This window comes from Geospiza fortis, unplaced genomic scaffold (genome assembly GCF_000277835.1).
Source record: "Geospiza fortis unplaced genomic scaffold, GeoFor_1.0 scaffold373, whole genome shotgun sequence".
Lineage (NCBI taxonomy): Eukaryota > Metazoa > Chordata > Aves > Passeriformes > Thraupidae > Geospiza > Geospiza fortis.
In genome coordinates, this window is record NW_005054518.1 from 244773 (window position 1) to 255787 (window position 11015).

Consider the following 11015-nt stretch of genomic DNA (forward strand, 5'->3'; position numbering starts at 1 on the left):
ACAGGTGGAGACCAGGCATGTTCAGAATCATCTTTTCATAGGCCCTCACAAGCAGTTCCAGTCAGTGCAAGTTGCCAGTGGGTTCTGACTCCACACTGTGTGGAGACAATTCTCAGAAATGAGGCTTAAACCTCCTCCTACAGCCCAGGGTAAAGCTGTCATTCCAGCTCCAAGAACTTCACCCCAGGTGATGGTCAGGTCAGTCCCCATCCCTGCCTTCACCTCTCTGAATTGTCTCTCCCAGAGGACACCCAAAATTCCCTGGCATCCTGTGCACTGACATCCTTCCCAATGCCCCCTGCACATCTCCACTGGTGATCTTTTTCTTTATACCCCCAGGAACTGAAGTGGCCTAAAAGGAAAAGCTGTGACAAGAAGAAACCCTCAGCTGTCCTTTATCTGTTCTGGTTCTCTTTATGACTCTCTGGGCAGCAACAGAGAACTCAGAGCTCTTCACATGCCAGCCCAAGGGGCACCACTGCTGTGTGACCCCAAAGGAAGTGTCCTTCCCTCCCATCTGACTGCTCTGGTGGCTGCTCCTGCAGCCCCACAGTCCCCACTTACTGGTTTGATGTCGTTCTCCAAGGATGCAAAGAAGTCTCCTCTGGTCACTCGCAGGCTCTCTGCCTTCTCCATGTCCACCTCCACTTTGTTGCTGGCCTAGAAAGGCAATAAAAGACACTGAGCTGCAGCAGCACCACCCAGCTCCCCCCAGCCCCAGCACTGTGGGTTCAATAATAAAAATCCTCCTATGGGGGCGTTTGCTGGGCACCCTGGAGCCACAGCCCCACAGAGGCACTCAGGGCAGCTGTCCCACCCCAATGTGCCACCGTGATATTTTCTGAAAAATCCCTTTGCCAGGATTTTTCTCCTGAGAAGCTGAGAAGCCTCAAAAAAGAAATGTAAACAATAATTATCTGATTGCTTGGAATGTGGTTTGGAGGTCCTTTACCAACGGGAGCATCTTTGATTGATTCCATGTGAATTGTTTTTAAGTAATGACCAATCCCAGTCCAGCTGTGTCAGACTCTGGTCAGTCACAGGTTTTTATTACCATTCTTTTCTAGCCTTCTGATGTCTCCTTTCTCTTTCTTCAGTATAGTTTTAGTCTATTGTTTTCATATAATATAACATAATTTCATATAACATAATTTTGTATAATTTCATATAATTTCACATAACATAATATGATATATAATGTTATATAATATAAACTATAATATATAATATACCATATAATTTCATATCAAATTTCACATATAATTTCATATAATTTCATATAATATAGTGTAATGTAATGTAATGTAATGTAATGTAATATATCAGCCTTCTGAGAACTTGGGAGTCAATTCTCATCTCTCCCCTCGTCCTGGGGACCCTCACAAACACCACTGGGTGATGCTGAAGTGCAGAGGAGCTCTGTGACCCCCATTTCAGAGAAGCCACCCCAGCTAAGAACAGGGCTGGAGCTCTGGCCCTCCCTTGCTGTGCTGCAGAGCAGGAGCCAGTGAGGCTGTTCAAACTTCTAGAACTTACTGGGATTCCACAGGTACCCTTTGGAGCTGGGAACTAAGACAAATAAACTACATTTAACCCTCAGAGATGTGTCTCAGACATTCCCCTCCAACAGGGACCTGTAAGAACAGAGTGCACCAGAGCATGGGAAGGAAAAATAACAATAAAAATACTGACATGGGGCTTGTCTAGAGGAGCAGCAAATGCAGCTCCTGAACAGCAAGCACAGGACCCCAGCCTGGGCAATCCTGCTGTGCCACAGCATGGCTGAAATGAGAGTCTCTTCTCCCAAAAACACCCACCAAGCACAAACACAGGTGCCAAATAAACAGCTGAGGGGATCTTTAGTACAGGTGATCACTTTTCGACTTTGCAGAGGGAGATGAAGGGAACTGAAACACTCCATAAATTCCTGAAGTTGTGTGTACACTTAAAACCAGGGGGGCTCTTACCTCCCCAGCCTTTAATGAGCTCATGTTTTAATTTTTCACACACACACTTTGAGAGATAATCACAAGAGTTTAAATGATTCAGAAGACAATGCCCCTTCATTTTCCATTTGTGCTCTCGCTTCTCACAGGTGCTTCTGAAAACTAGGTCAGGCCTGTGATGTATATTTTAAGTTTTCAGTACTTGCAGGAAAGAATAAAGTATTTTACTGCTTCATTTAGCTAAAAGCAATTTCAGAATAAAGAATATTACCCAAAATTACTATGTCAAAGTGTCTGAAAAGCAAAACAACACGTGGCCACTTCCCATGTGGAAAACACAGGCATACATTGCTGAGATGTGGATCACAAAGCTCCCCAGAGGAGGGGACTGCTCTTTCACATTTGCACATTGCCATCTCCCCTTTTCCCACATGATTTCTGGGCACAACAGGGAATAGATCAAAACACCAAATCACCCAAAACTCAAACACTGAAAAAACATCAGCTATAAGCAAAATTAATTATTTAAGGAAAATGTTTCGCCTGCAAAAGGAAGAATCCAGAAGTGCTATTTTTTTGGTTTGTTTTTTTTTTTTGAGACAGAGCACAAGAAAATGAGAAAGTGATGATGTTTGTGGTTTTCTGCTATGTGAAACAATAACTTGTCAAGTATTATGGTTATACAAGACTAATTAGCAGGAAGAGTAATTTTTCCTTTGGAAAGAGCACTCCCAGGAGATACAAATGTCTAAGCAGCAAATGATTTCTCACTTAAATGAAACTGTGATTTGCTCTTGTCACATTTGAGGCTGAGCAGATTTTTACAGTCCCTGTGCTGTGGCATTGATGTCCAGGGCTTCTCCCTGCAGGAGCTGCCCCCAGTCCTGGCCAGGGGAGCAGGGTTGTGCCTCAGGCTCCTTCCTCACCACCTCATCATCTCGTATTTCAACACCACTGAATACTGAGCTTTGCATCTGCCTTCCCAGCCCTGACATTTCATGGCCCTGAGCTCCCTCCTGCAGCCAGAGGGACTGGGAGGGCAGGGAGGTGTTCCCAGAGAACAGAGGGACGTGGGAAGGCTGCATGAACCAGAGCATGTGGGGTGATCACCAAGTCAGCACTTATCTGCAGTGGAAGGTTTTGTACAAAACCCTCTGAATCTGGATTTGGAGCAGAGGATTCCTTCCATGGCTGCAACACTTCTCCACACAAAGCACATCTCCTCTGCCCTTCTGGTTCTTGCATGAGGAAACAGTGAGGAGCCATCCCCATTCCCTGATCCCAGCCCCCTCTCCATGACCCTTCCCATGCTTTTTCAGGCTCAGAAATCCCAGTTTAATAATTTTTCCAAAGAAAACCCTCCTGCACCTCTGACGCCCTGCTGCCATCCCACACCCTGGTTCCAGCACGATCTAAGCACACCAGGGATTTAATCACAGCCCCAGTTTTGCTCTTTATCTCTCCTGGTAAATTCTAACCTTGCTATTTTGCTATTTTTCTCTGACAAGGACTGAGCTGGGATTTCCAGACCATTCCAGCTCCAAGAACTTCACCCCAGGTGACAGGCAGGTCAGTCCCCATCCCTTCACCTGTCTGAATTGTCTCTCCCAGAGGACACCCAAAATTCCCTGGCATCCTGTGCCTGGACATCCTTCCAAATGCCCCCTGCACACCTCCACCTTTGTCTTCATGCCCCCAAACCAGCTCTGAGGTTGTAACCTTCTCCTCCTTACAGAACATTTACCAACACATTGAGCTGCCCAGGCTCCAGCAGAGCCTCCCTAGAAATGGCTGTTCTGATTCCCACCTCATCTCCTGGGTCCAATGCACAAACTGTGCTCAGGACTTTCAGTTTTTAGCAAAACATCCTCAAAAATCATCCCTTCTACCCCAGCAAGCTGTGCAAGAGGCACCTGGAGGGCAGGAGAGGGAAGAGGGAATTCAGAATGAAAGAAAAGCACAGGGAAAAGGTGAATTTGATCTCCCAAGGTACACTGATAGGTACACTGATAGGCCACTTTCATTTGGAGGTAAACATTTCATATTCCAAACATGATTATTTTCCCTTTTTTGCCCCAGTAGGAGATAACAGGACTGACCTTGATGTGTCTGTTCATGGCAGTGGACTGAGCAGCTCGAACCAAACCTTCCAGCTCAGCACCACTGAAGTTTTTGGTCTCCACTGCCAGCTCTGCAATGTCCACATCCTCAGCCAGCAGCTGGTGCTCCCTCATCCTCACTGTGTGGATGTGCAGGATCTGGAATCGGCCCTTCTCATCTGGCAGGCCTGGGATGGGGGAGAAAACACATCCAACCCCTGAGCACAGCACTGCAAACCCCCTGGCCCTCCCCTCAGTGTTGTCACTGTCATATTTTCTGAAAAATCCCTTTGCCAGGATTTATTCTCCTTGGAAGTTGAGAAGCCTCAGAGAAAAATGAAAACAATAATTATCTGATTGCTTTTCCTGTGTTTTGCTGCTTTGGAATGTGATTTGGAGATTGTTTACCAACTGATCATTGTCTCATTGTTTTAGTTCACTCAGTGCTCTTACCTGCCCTTCCTGCAATTTTCACCCAGGAATGACCTGTACAATTATTTTCCTCCTTTCCTTCACACAAATATTCAGGGTCCTCCCTGCCCACCCCGCTGGGCAGGAACTCAGATCAGGTTTATCACTAGGGAAGTCCAAAGTGGCGCTTTATTGGTCTGATTTAATTGATGTGCTGGAGGGAGCTGCAGGAATTTCAGCACCTGAGCCATGCTGGGGATTGCTCACATTAGGATCTGTATTTGCTTTGCTGCTGTAGGTCCATGGAGCTGAGGAACAGGGCTCTGCAGTGCTTACCAATCTCCATCTTCACCTCCAGCCTCCCCGGCCTCAGCAGGGCCTCATCAATCAGGTCAGGTCTGTTGGTCATCCCTGAAGGCAAAGTTAAAACAAAACAGTTATCTGAGCAGCTTGAGTGGGTTTCCAGCCCCTGGTACAGCCCACAGAGGTAGGGAGACACTCAAAGAGTCCCAAGAAAACAGACAGAAGGCATTAATCTTCTGAAATGCTCAGGGAGAGTCAGGGCAATAAGGATCAAACCTGTTCCTGTGGCTCTACCTGCCTGTCCTTGGGCTCCTGCAGCAGGACAAGCACAGCAGGAGCATCCCCACTCCCCAAAGGCTGATACATCCATTCTATCAGTCCTTGCAGGTTCCTCTAAACTATGAAACCCTCCTTACCAAAAGCTAAATAAGGAAATTGCTGACAGCAATTTGAAAGCTGCCAACCACAGCAGCACCTCCCTTTAAACCTGCTCCAACAGCAGCCATGGCACCTGAGCTGACCAAAACCCCAGCCCTGAGGACAGAGCAAGGCAGCCCCACCTACCAATGACCAGGATGTTGTTGAGCTGCTCCACACCATCGATTTTGGAGAGCAGCTGGTTCACCACGGTGTCGTGCACGCCGGTGCTGCCAGCCATGCTGCCCCTCTGCTTGCAGATGGCATCAATCTCATCAAAAATGATGATGTGCACCCCACTGTTGGCTCCAAGCTGTGGGAGAGAGGACAGGAGTGTTACCAGATTCCAAAATCAACACCAAGCTCAGCCACACAGACACAGTATTGTATTTGTGGGGACCCTTGTGGCAGGAAGGAATGATGAATCTGACTCCATGTTCTCAGAAGGATAATTTATTATTTTGTGGTACTATATCATATTAAAGAATGCTATACTAAACTATACTAAAGAATACAGAAAGGATACTTACAGAAGGCTAAAAAGATAATAATGAAAACTTGTGACTCTTTCCAGAGTCCTAGCACAGCTTGGCCCTGATTGGCCAAAGAGTGAAAACAACTCACACCAGAATCCAATGAAACAATCACCTGTGGGTAACAATGTCCTAACACATTCCACACGAGCAAAACACTGGAGAAGCAAATGAGATAAGAATTGTTTTCCTTTTTCTTGGAGGCTTCTCAGCTTCCCAGGAGAAAAATCCTGGGCAAAGGGATTTTTCAGAAAATGTGAATGTGACAGACACAGCACTGAGAGTCCCTGTGTGCTCAGTAGCACACCTGTGTGTGTATCTCACCCCTCTCCAGGGCAACATCCTGCCCATCTCCACATCAGGGGCCTCTGCCCAAACTCAGGACTTTGCAGCTGCACAGGTTTTAGAAGAGCACAAGGCTGAGCAGGCCAAGCAAAGGCCAAAGCTCAAAGGGTGCCAGCACTCAGCACCTGGGAAAGGGACAGGTACCAGGGAAGGGAACAAGGCCTGTCTGTGGAGGGAGGGATGCACCAGGGGGAAAACACCCCAGGCTGGACTGAACTTGATAAATACACAGCTTGCCAGAGCAGCTTTGTTGATAATATTTTTAAGGAGCCCAGTCAGCCCCAGCACTGCCATTTCCAGGTTCACTCAGGGGTGAGGCAGTTGCAGCTGGTAAGAGAACAGGATACTTTTTGTGACTGCATTATGAAGCTTTTTCCCTTCAAATTCCACCTCTAAAACATCTTTTGTGGCCAGGGCAGACCATGTTATCACTGGGTGCATGTGCTGGCCCTGGCAATCTGCCCCAGACACAGGCAGCACAATGCCAACCTTTTGGAGACCTTTTTAATCTCCCAGCTGTCATCAGGCCCAGCCCCTGCAGCCAATATTGAGTGGATTTTAACAGGTGTGTTATTGCCAAGGGAAAGCAGCTCCCAGAGATGCTGCAGCCACCAGGAGATTGCTCACGTGGGTCTGTGTTACCACACAGAGCTGATTGACTAATAAACCTTTTGCTGAAGAAATGAAATTATTTCAAGTCACCACCAAAGTCTGAGTCTTGTGAGCTGAGTAAAATTAAGGGATCATCTGCTAATGACTTCTAAAAAGACTTCCCTGTATTTAACTGTGACTGGCCTGACATTTGATTTTCTTTATCAGAAAAATCCATCAAGATCAAGTGATCCACAGCAGAGAAAAATTACCATAGCACACATGAAAGGAGTACTTACACCATGAAACTAAAGATTGGGGTTTTAAAAGCCAGCTAAAGCAATGGATAAAAAAGATCACTGGAAAAAAACAGAATCTTTAACTTCACTTCCAGTTTCAAAGATCTCTAGTTTCAAGACATTATTCTCATCCATCGCTTTTCTGCTGAGAAAAATTAACCACATATTGATTATAACACTTCAAGTGCTGTAACATATCAATATGCCTGCAACCTAAAAACCTGAAAGCTTATGTGCCAGCTTAATTTAGTCAGAATAATCCAAACAGATTCAATTATGTCTCTCCCACAAAAAAAAAAAAAAAAAAAAAAGACTAAAAACAGAGGAAAATTTGCATATCCTGAATTTTAGGGAGCCCAGCTGCCTTTTCCAGCTTCCAAGGCTGTTTTCACAGCTGATAGTGAGTGAGCCTGCACAACACCAACAACCCACCCATATTATTTTATATTATGTGATATAATATTATGTGATATAGTATGATATGATATATAATATAGTATGGTATATTATGGTATAATAATATAATATGATATAATACAATATGATATGATATGGTATGATATAGTGTAGTATAACGTAATATAATGTAATATAATGTAATATAATGTAATATAATGTAATATAATGTAATATAATGTAATATAATGTAATATAATGTAATATAATGTAATATAATGTAATATAATGTAATATAATGTAATATAATGTAATATAATGTAATATAATGTAATATAATGTAATATAATGTAATATAATGTAATATAATGTAATATAATGTAATATAATGTAATATAATGTAATATAATGTAATATAATGTAATACAATATAATGTTATATAACATAACATAACAATATATCAGCCTTCTGAGACCATGGAGTCAGATTCATCTCTTCCCTTCTCCTGGGGATCCTCACAAAGACCCCACATGGTCTCATTCCCACCACCCCCACGGCTCTGTGTCCTTACCCTCCTCTGCTCCTCCTCTGCATCAGCAAACAGCTTCCTGATGTTGGCCTCGGACTCCCCCACGTATTTGTTGAGGATCTCGGGCCCGTTGACCACCTTGGGCTCCCTGGCATTGAGCATCTTCCCGATCTGCCGCGCCATCAGCGTCTTCCCGCAGCCCGGGGGGCCGTAGAGCAGGATCCCCTTCACGTGCTTGCAGCCTGCAGGGACAGGGAAGGGATGCCTGAGAAGGCTGAGCTAGAACAGAGACTAGAGTAGCTAAAGAATAAAGGAGGGTGTTGGGAAGGAGGAAAGTTTGACAAGAAAGTCTCACGGGCATTGATGCTTGGCAGAAAGATTTTTGAATGTAGAATATGAAGAAGGAATAGAAACGAAAGCAAGTTTTGACATAGAAGAAAAGAATTGGTGAGCCAGTCTTACTGGATAACCACTTAGAGTTAGTTAGAAGGATTGGGTTTTTTTTATGACTTAGAGCAAAGGATAAACCCACCTCTAACAAGATGTTTTTACCAAGCACAAAGATAGCACAGGCAAACAAGTCAGCAAAGTCGCAAGTAGAAAAAAGGTCTCAGAATTTTCCACTGCAAGAAAACTGAGAAACAACTTCTAGCTTAAACTGTAATGTACTAACTTGTAGTGATTGGAGAACAGTTATATGAATATGGTAATTACAGTAGTTATGATAGGCTATAGATAAAAGTTAAGGTATAGATTGGTTCTACTGTATGGAGATGCTCAGCAAAGAAAAGTCTATAATGCATTGTAACCTAAGCTAAAGGGTCTGCAGGCCTGCCTGCAGCTGGAGCTGACAGCTGTGGGCACAGCTCTGTCACCCACGACCCTGGACTGCTGTGACATCTTGGATGGAATAAACTGCATTTTGAAGAGCCACCTGGAGGCCTCAGGAGTGCTTGGAGAATGGTGGAGCTCAAAGGGATTTTTCCATTTTTTAATGACTACATGAAAATCTGATTTTACTCCATTTTTGTGGATTGACTTCTTTAAGAATGTGACCCATCCATGGTAACCTCACCCCATCCCACAGAGCCCTCCGGGCTGTCACACCTCAGGGCAATTCTGCCTGTAAAGGACAAACACCCCTTATTGTCACGGACATATTTTATGAAAAATCCTTTTGTCAGGATCTTTTTTCCTGAGAAGCTTCAGCTTCTCCATGTTTTGCTGCTTTGGAATGTGATTTGGAGAACTGTTTACCCAGCATGTGAATTGTTTTTACTTGATGACCAATGACAGCCACCTGTGTCGAGGCTGTGAGCAGTCACAAGATTTTATTATCATTCCTTTCCTTTTCCTTTCAAGCCTTTTGATGAAATCCTCTCTTCTATTCTTTAGTATAGTTTTAATGTTTCATTTTCTTTTAATATAATATAGATAATAAAATAATCAATGAGCCTTCTGAAACATGGAGTCAAGATTCTCATCTCTTCCCATGTTGGGGTTGTCTGCAAATTCCACACCTTATCACTCTGCTGTGGTTTCACTTACTCCTGAAGGTGATGGCAATAAAGAATTGATTTCAGTCTGAACAACTGCTCAATATTATTTAATTCCTGTGACCCCACAGGCTCTCCTCCCTCTCTCTCTGGTTCATTCACTGCAGTGAAGCTCCAGGACACTGCCATGAGGAGCAGCTGATCCTCCCAAACCCCAGAGAGCAGCAGTGCTGCACTGGCTAAGCCAAGCAATAAAGCTGAGAGGGAAAATAAATCCTGCTGGGCTTCTCTGCAGATAAAAATTTACTACAGAAATCCAGAGCTGTGCCTAAGAACTCATGAGTCAGCACTGAGGCATCTGTGAGTCAAAAGCATAAACAACATAAACTGAAGACAAATCTCACAGGGGAGGGATGAGGCACAGATAAATTAAAAGCTCTTCCTGTCAAATCCCTGTCATGAGGGCATTGTTACCATGGGGGAACAGGATCTGCCCTGTAACCAAACTGCACCAGCCAGGGTGGTGCTGACAAAGTGATCTCTGCAGGGAAACCCCAGCACAGCAATGCTCCAGCAGCTCCTGGGCTCCAGCACGAGGCCACCAAAGAGCTACAGAGGTCACCAAAGGGCTACAGAAGCCACCAAAGACATGCAGAGGCCACCAAAAGGTTACAGAGGCCACCAAAAGCCTACAGAGGCAACCAAAGGGTTACAGAGGCCACCAAAGGGTTGCAGAGGTCACCAAAGACATACAGAGGCCACCAAAGACATAGAGAAGCCACCAAAGGGCTACAGAGGCAACCAAAGGCATGCAGAGGCCACCAAAGGGTTACAGAGGCCACCAAAGAGCTACAGAGGCCATCAAAGACATACAGAGGCAACCAAAGGGCTACAGAGGCAACCAAAGGGTTACAGAGGCAACCAAAGGGTTACAGAAGCTAAAATCAAAGTTTTAAGGACAAGCAGGACTTCATTAAAATAGACAGGTGATGACAAATCACAAATGTTACCTCTGAAATCACAGTGGGATCCTCTGCACCACACAGGAATTTTGATTAAGTTTATCTCCCCCTCTGCTGATTTCACCAACGTGGCCCAAATGTCAATACTATTATGAGAATCTTTCTAAACACAAATTACAGCTGTGCAGACATCTCCAACCAGCTCATCATTTGATGAGCTCCGAAAAAAGGTCATTGCTGTAACCTGAGCCTTAAATTCTGCCATTCAATGACAGTTAGAGGCTGAATAGGGACATTAACAGGAACTCAAATATGGGAAACAAAATATGAGGGAAAATTCATAAAAACTGCTGAGAATGGGAGAGTTACTGGTGTTACCAATGGAAGTCAAACTCTGTTTTGACCCAGAACATCACCTGCCCAAAGACAAGATAAAGTTTATTTGTTCAATTCTCCTTCTTCAATTTATTGGAGAGATCAGAAGAACTGATTTAGTATCAGAGGGATTTTCTACTTGGGAGTGTAATTCCCCTTTTAATTAAAATCAAAGCATTCTGGTGGGATTGGATCACTCAGATGCACCACCAGGAACCTGCATGGATAGGAAGGCCCCAGCACAGAAAGAAGATTTTTATCTCTGCACATTCATCTTGGGGCAGGTTACAGGAAGTTCAGGGTTCCCAGGCT

The 11015-nt window shown here is 44.4% G+C and overlaps 1 protein-coding gene across 1 annotated transcript in view; it reads right to left on the bottom strand.

Moving 5' to 3' along the window:
- The window catches only part of NSF (N-ethylmaleimide sensitive factor, vesicle fusing ATPase), a 57593-nt gene that overhangs the window by 17723 nt on the left and 28855 nt on the right, over positions 1-11015 (bottom strand). Inside the window, exons 8-12 of the mRNA XM_031063618.1 lie at positions 7913-8112; positions 5324-5489; positions 4793-4867; positions 4046-4233; positions 565-660 (exon numbers count right to left, since the gene is read on the bottom strand). Coding sequence (XP_030919478.1) covers positions 565-660; positions 4046-4233; positions 4793-4867; positions 5324-5489; positions 7913-8112 — 725 coding nt within the window. The remainder of the gene's footprint in view (positions 1-564; positions 661-4045; positions 4234-4792; positions 4868-5323; positions 5490-7912; positions 8113-11015) is intronic.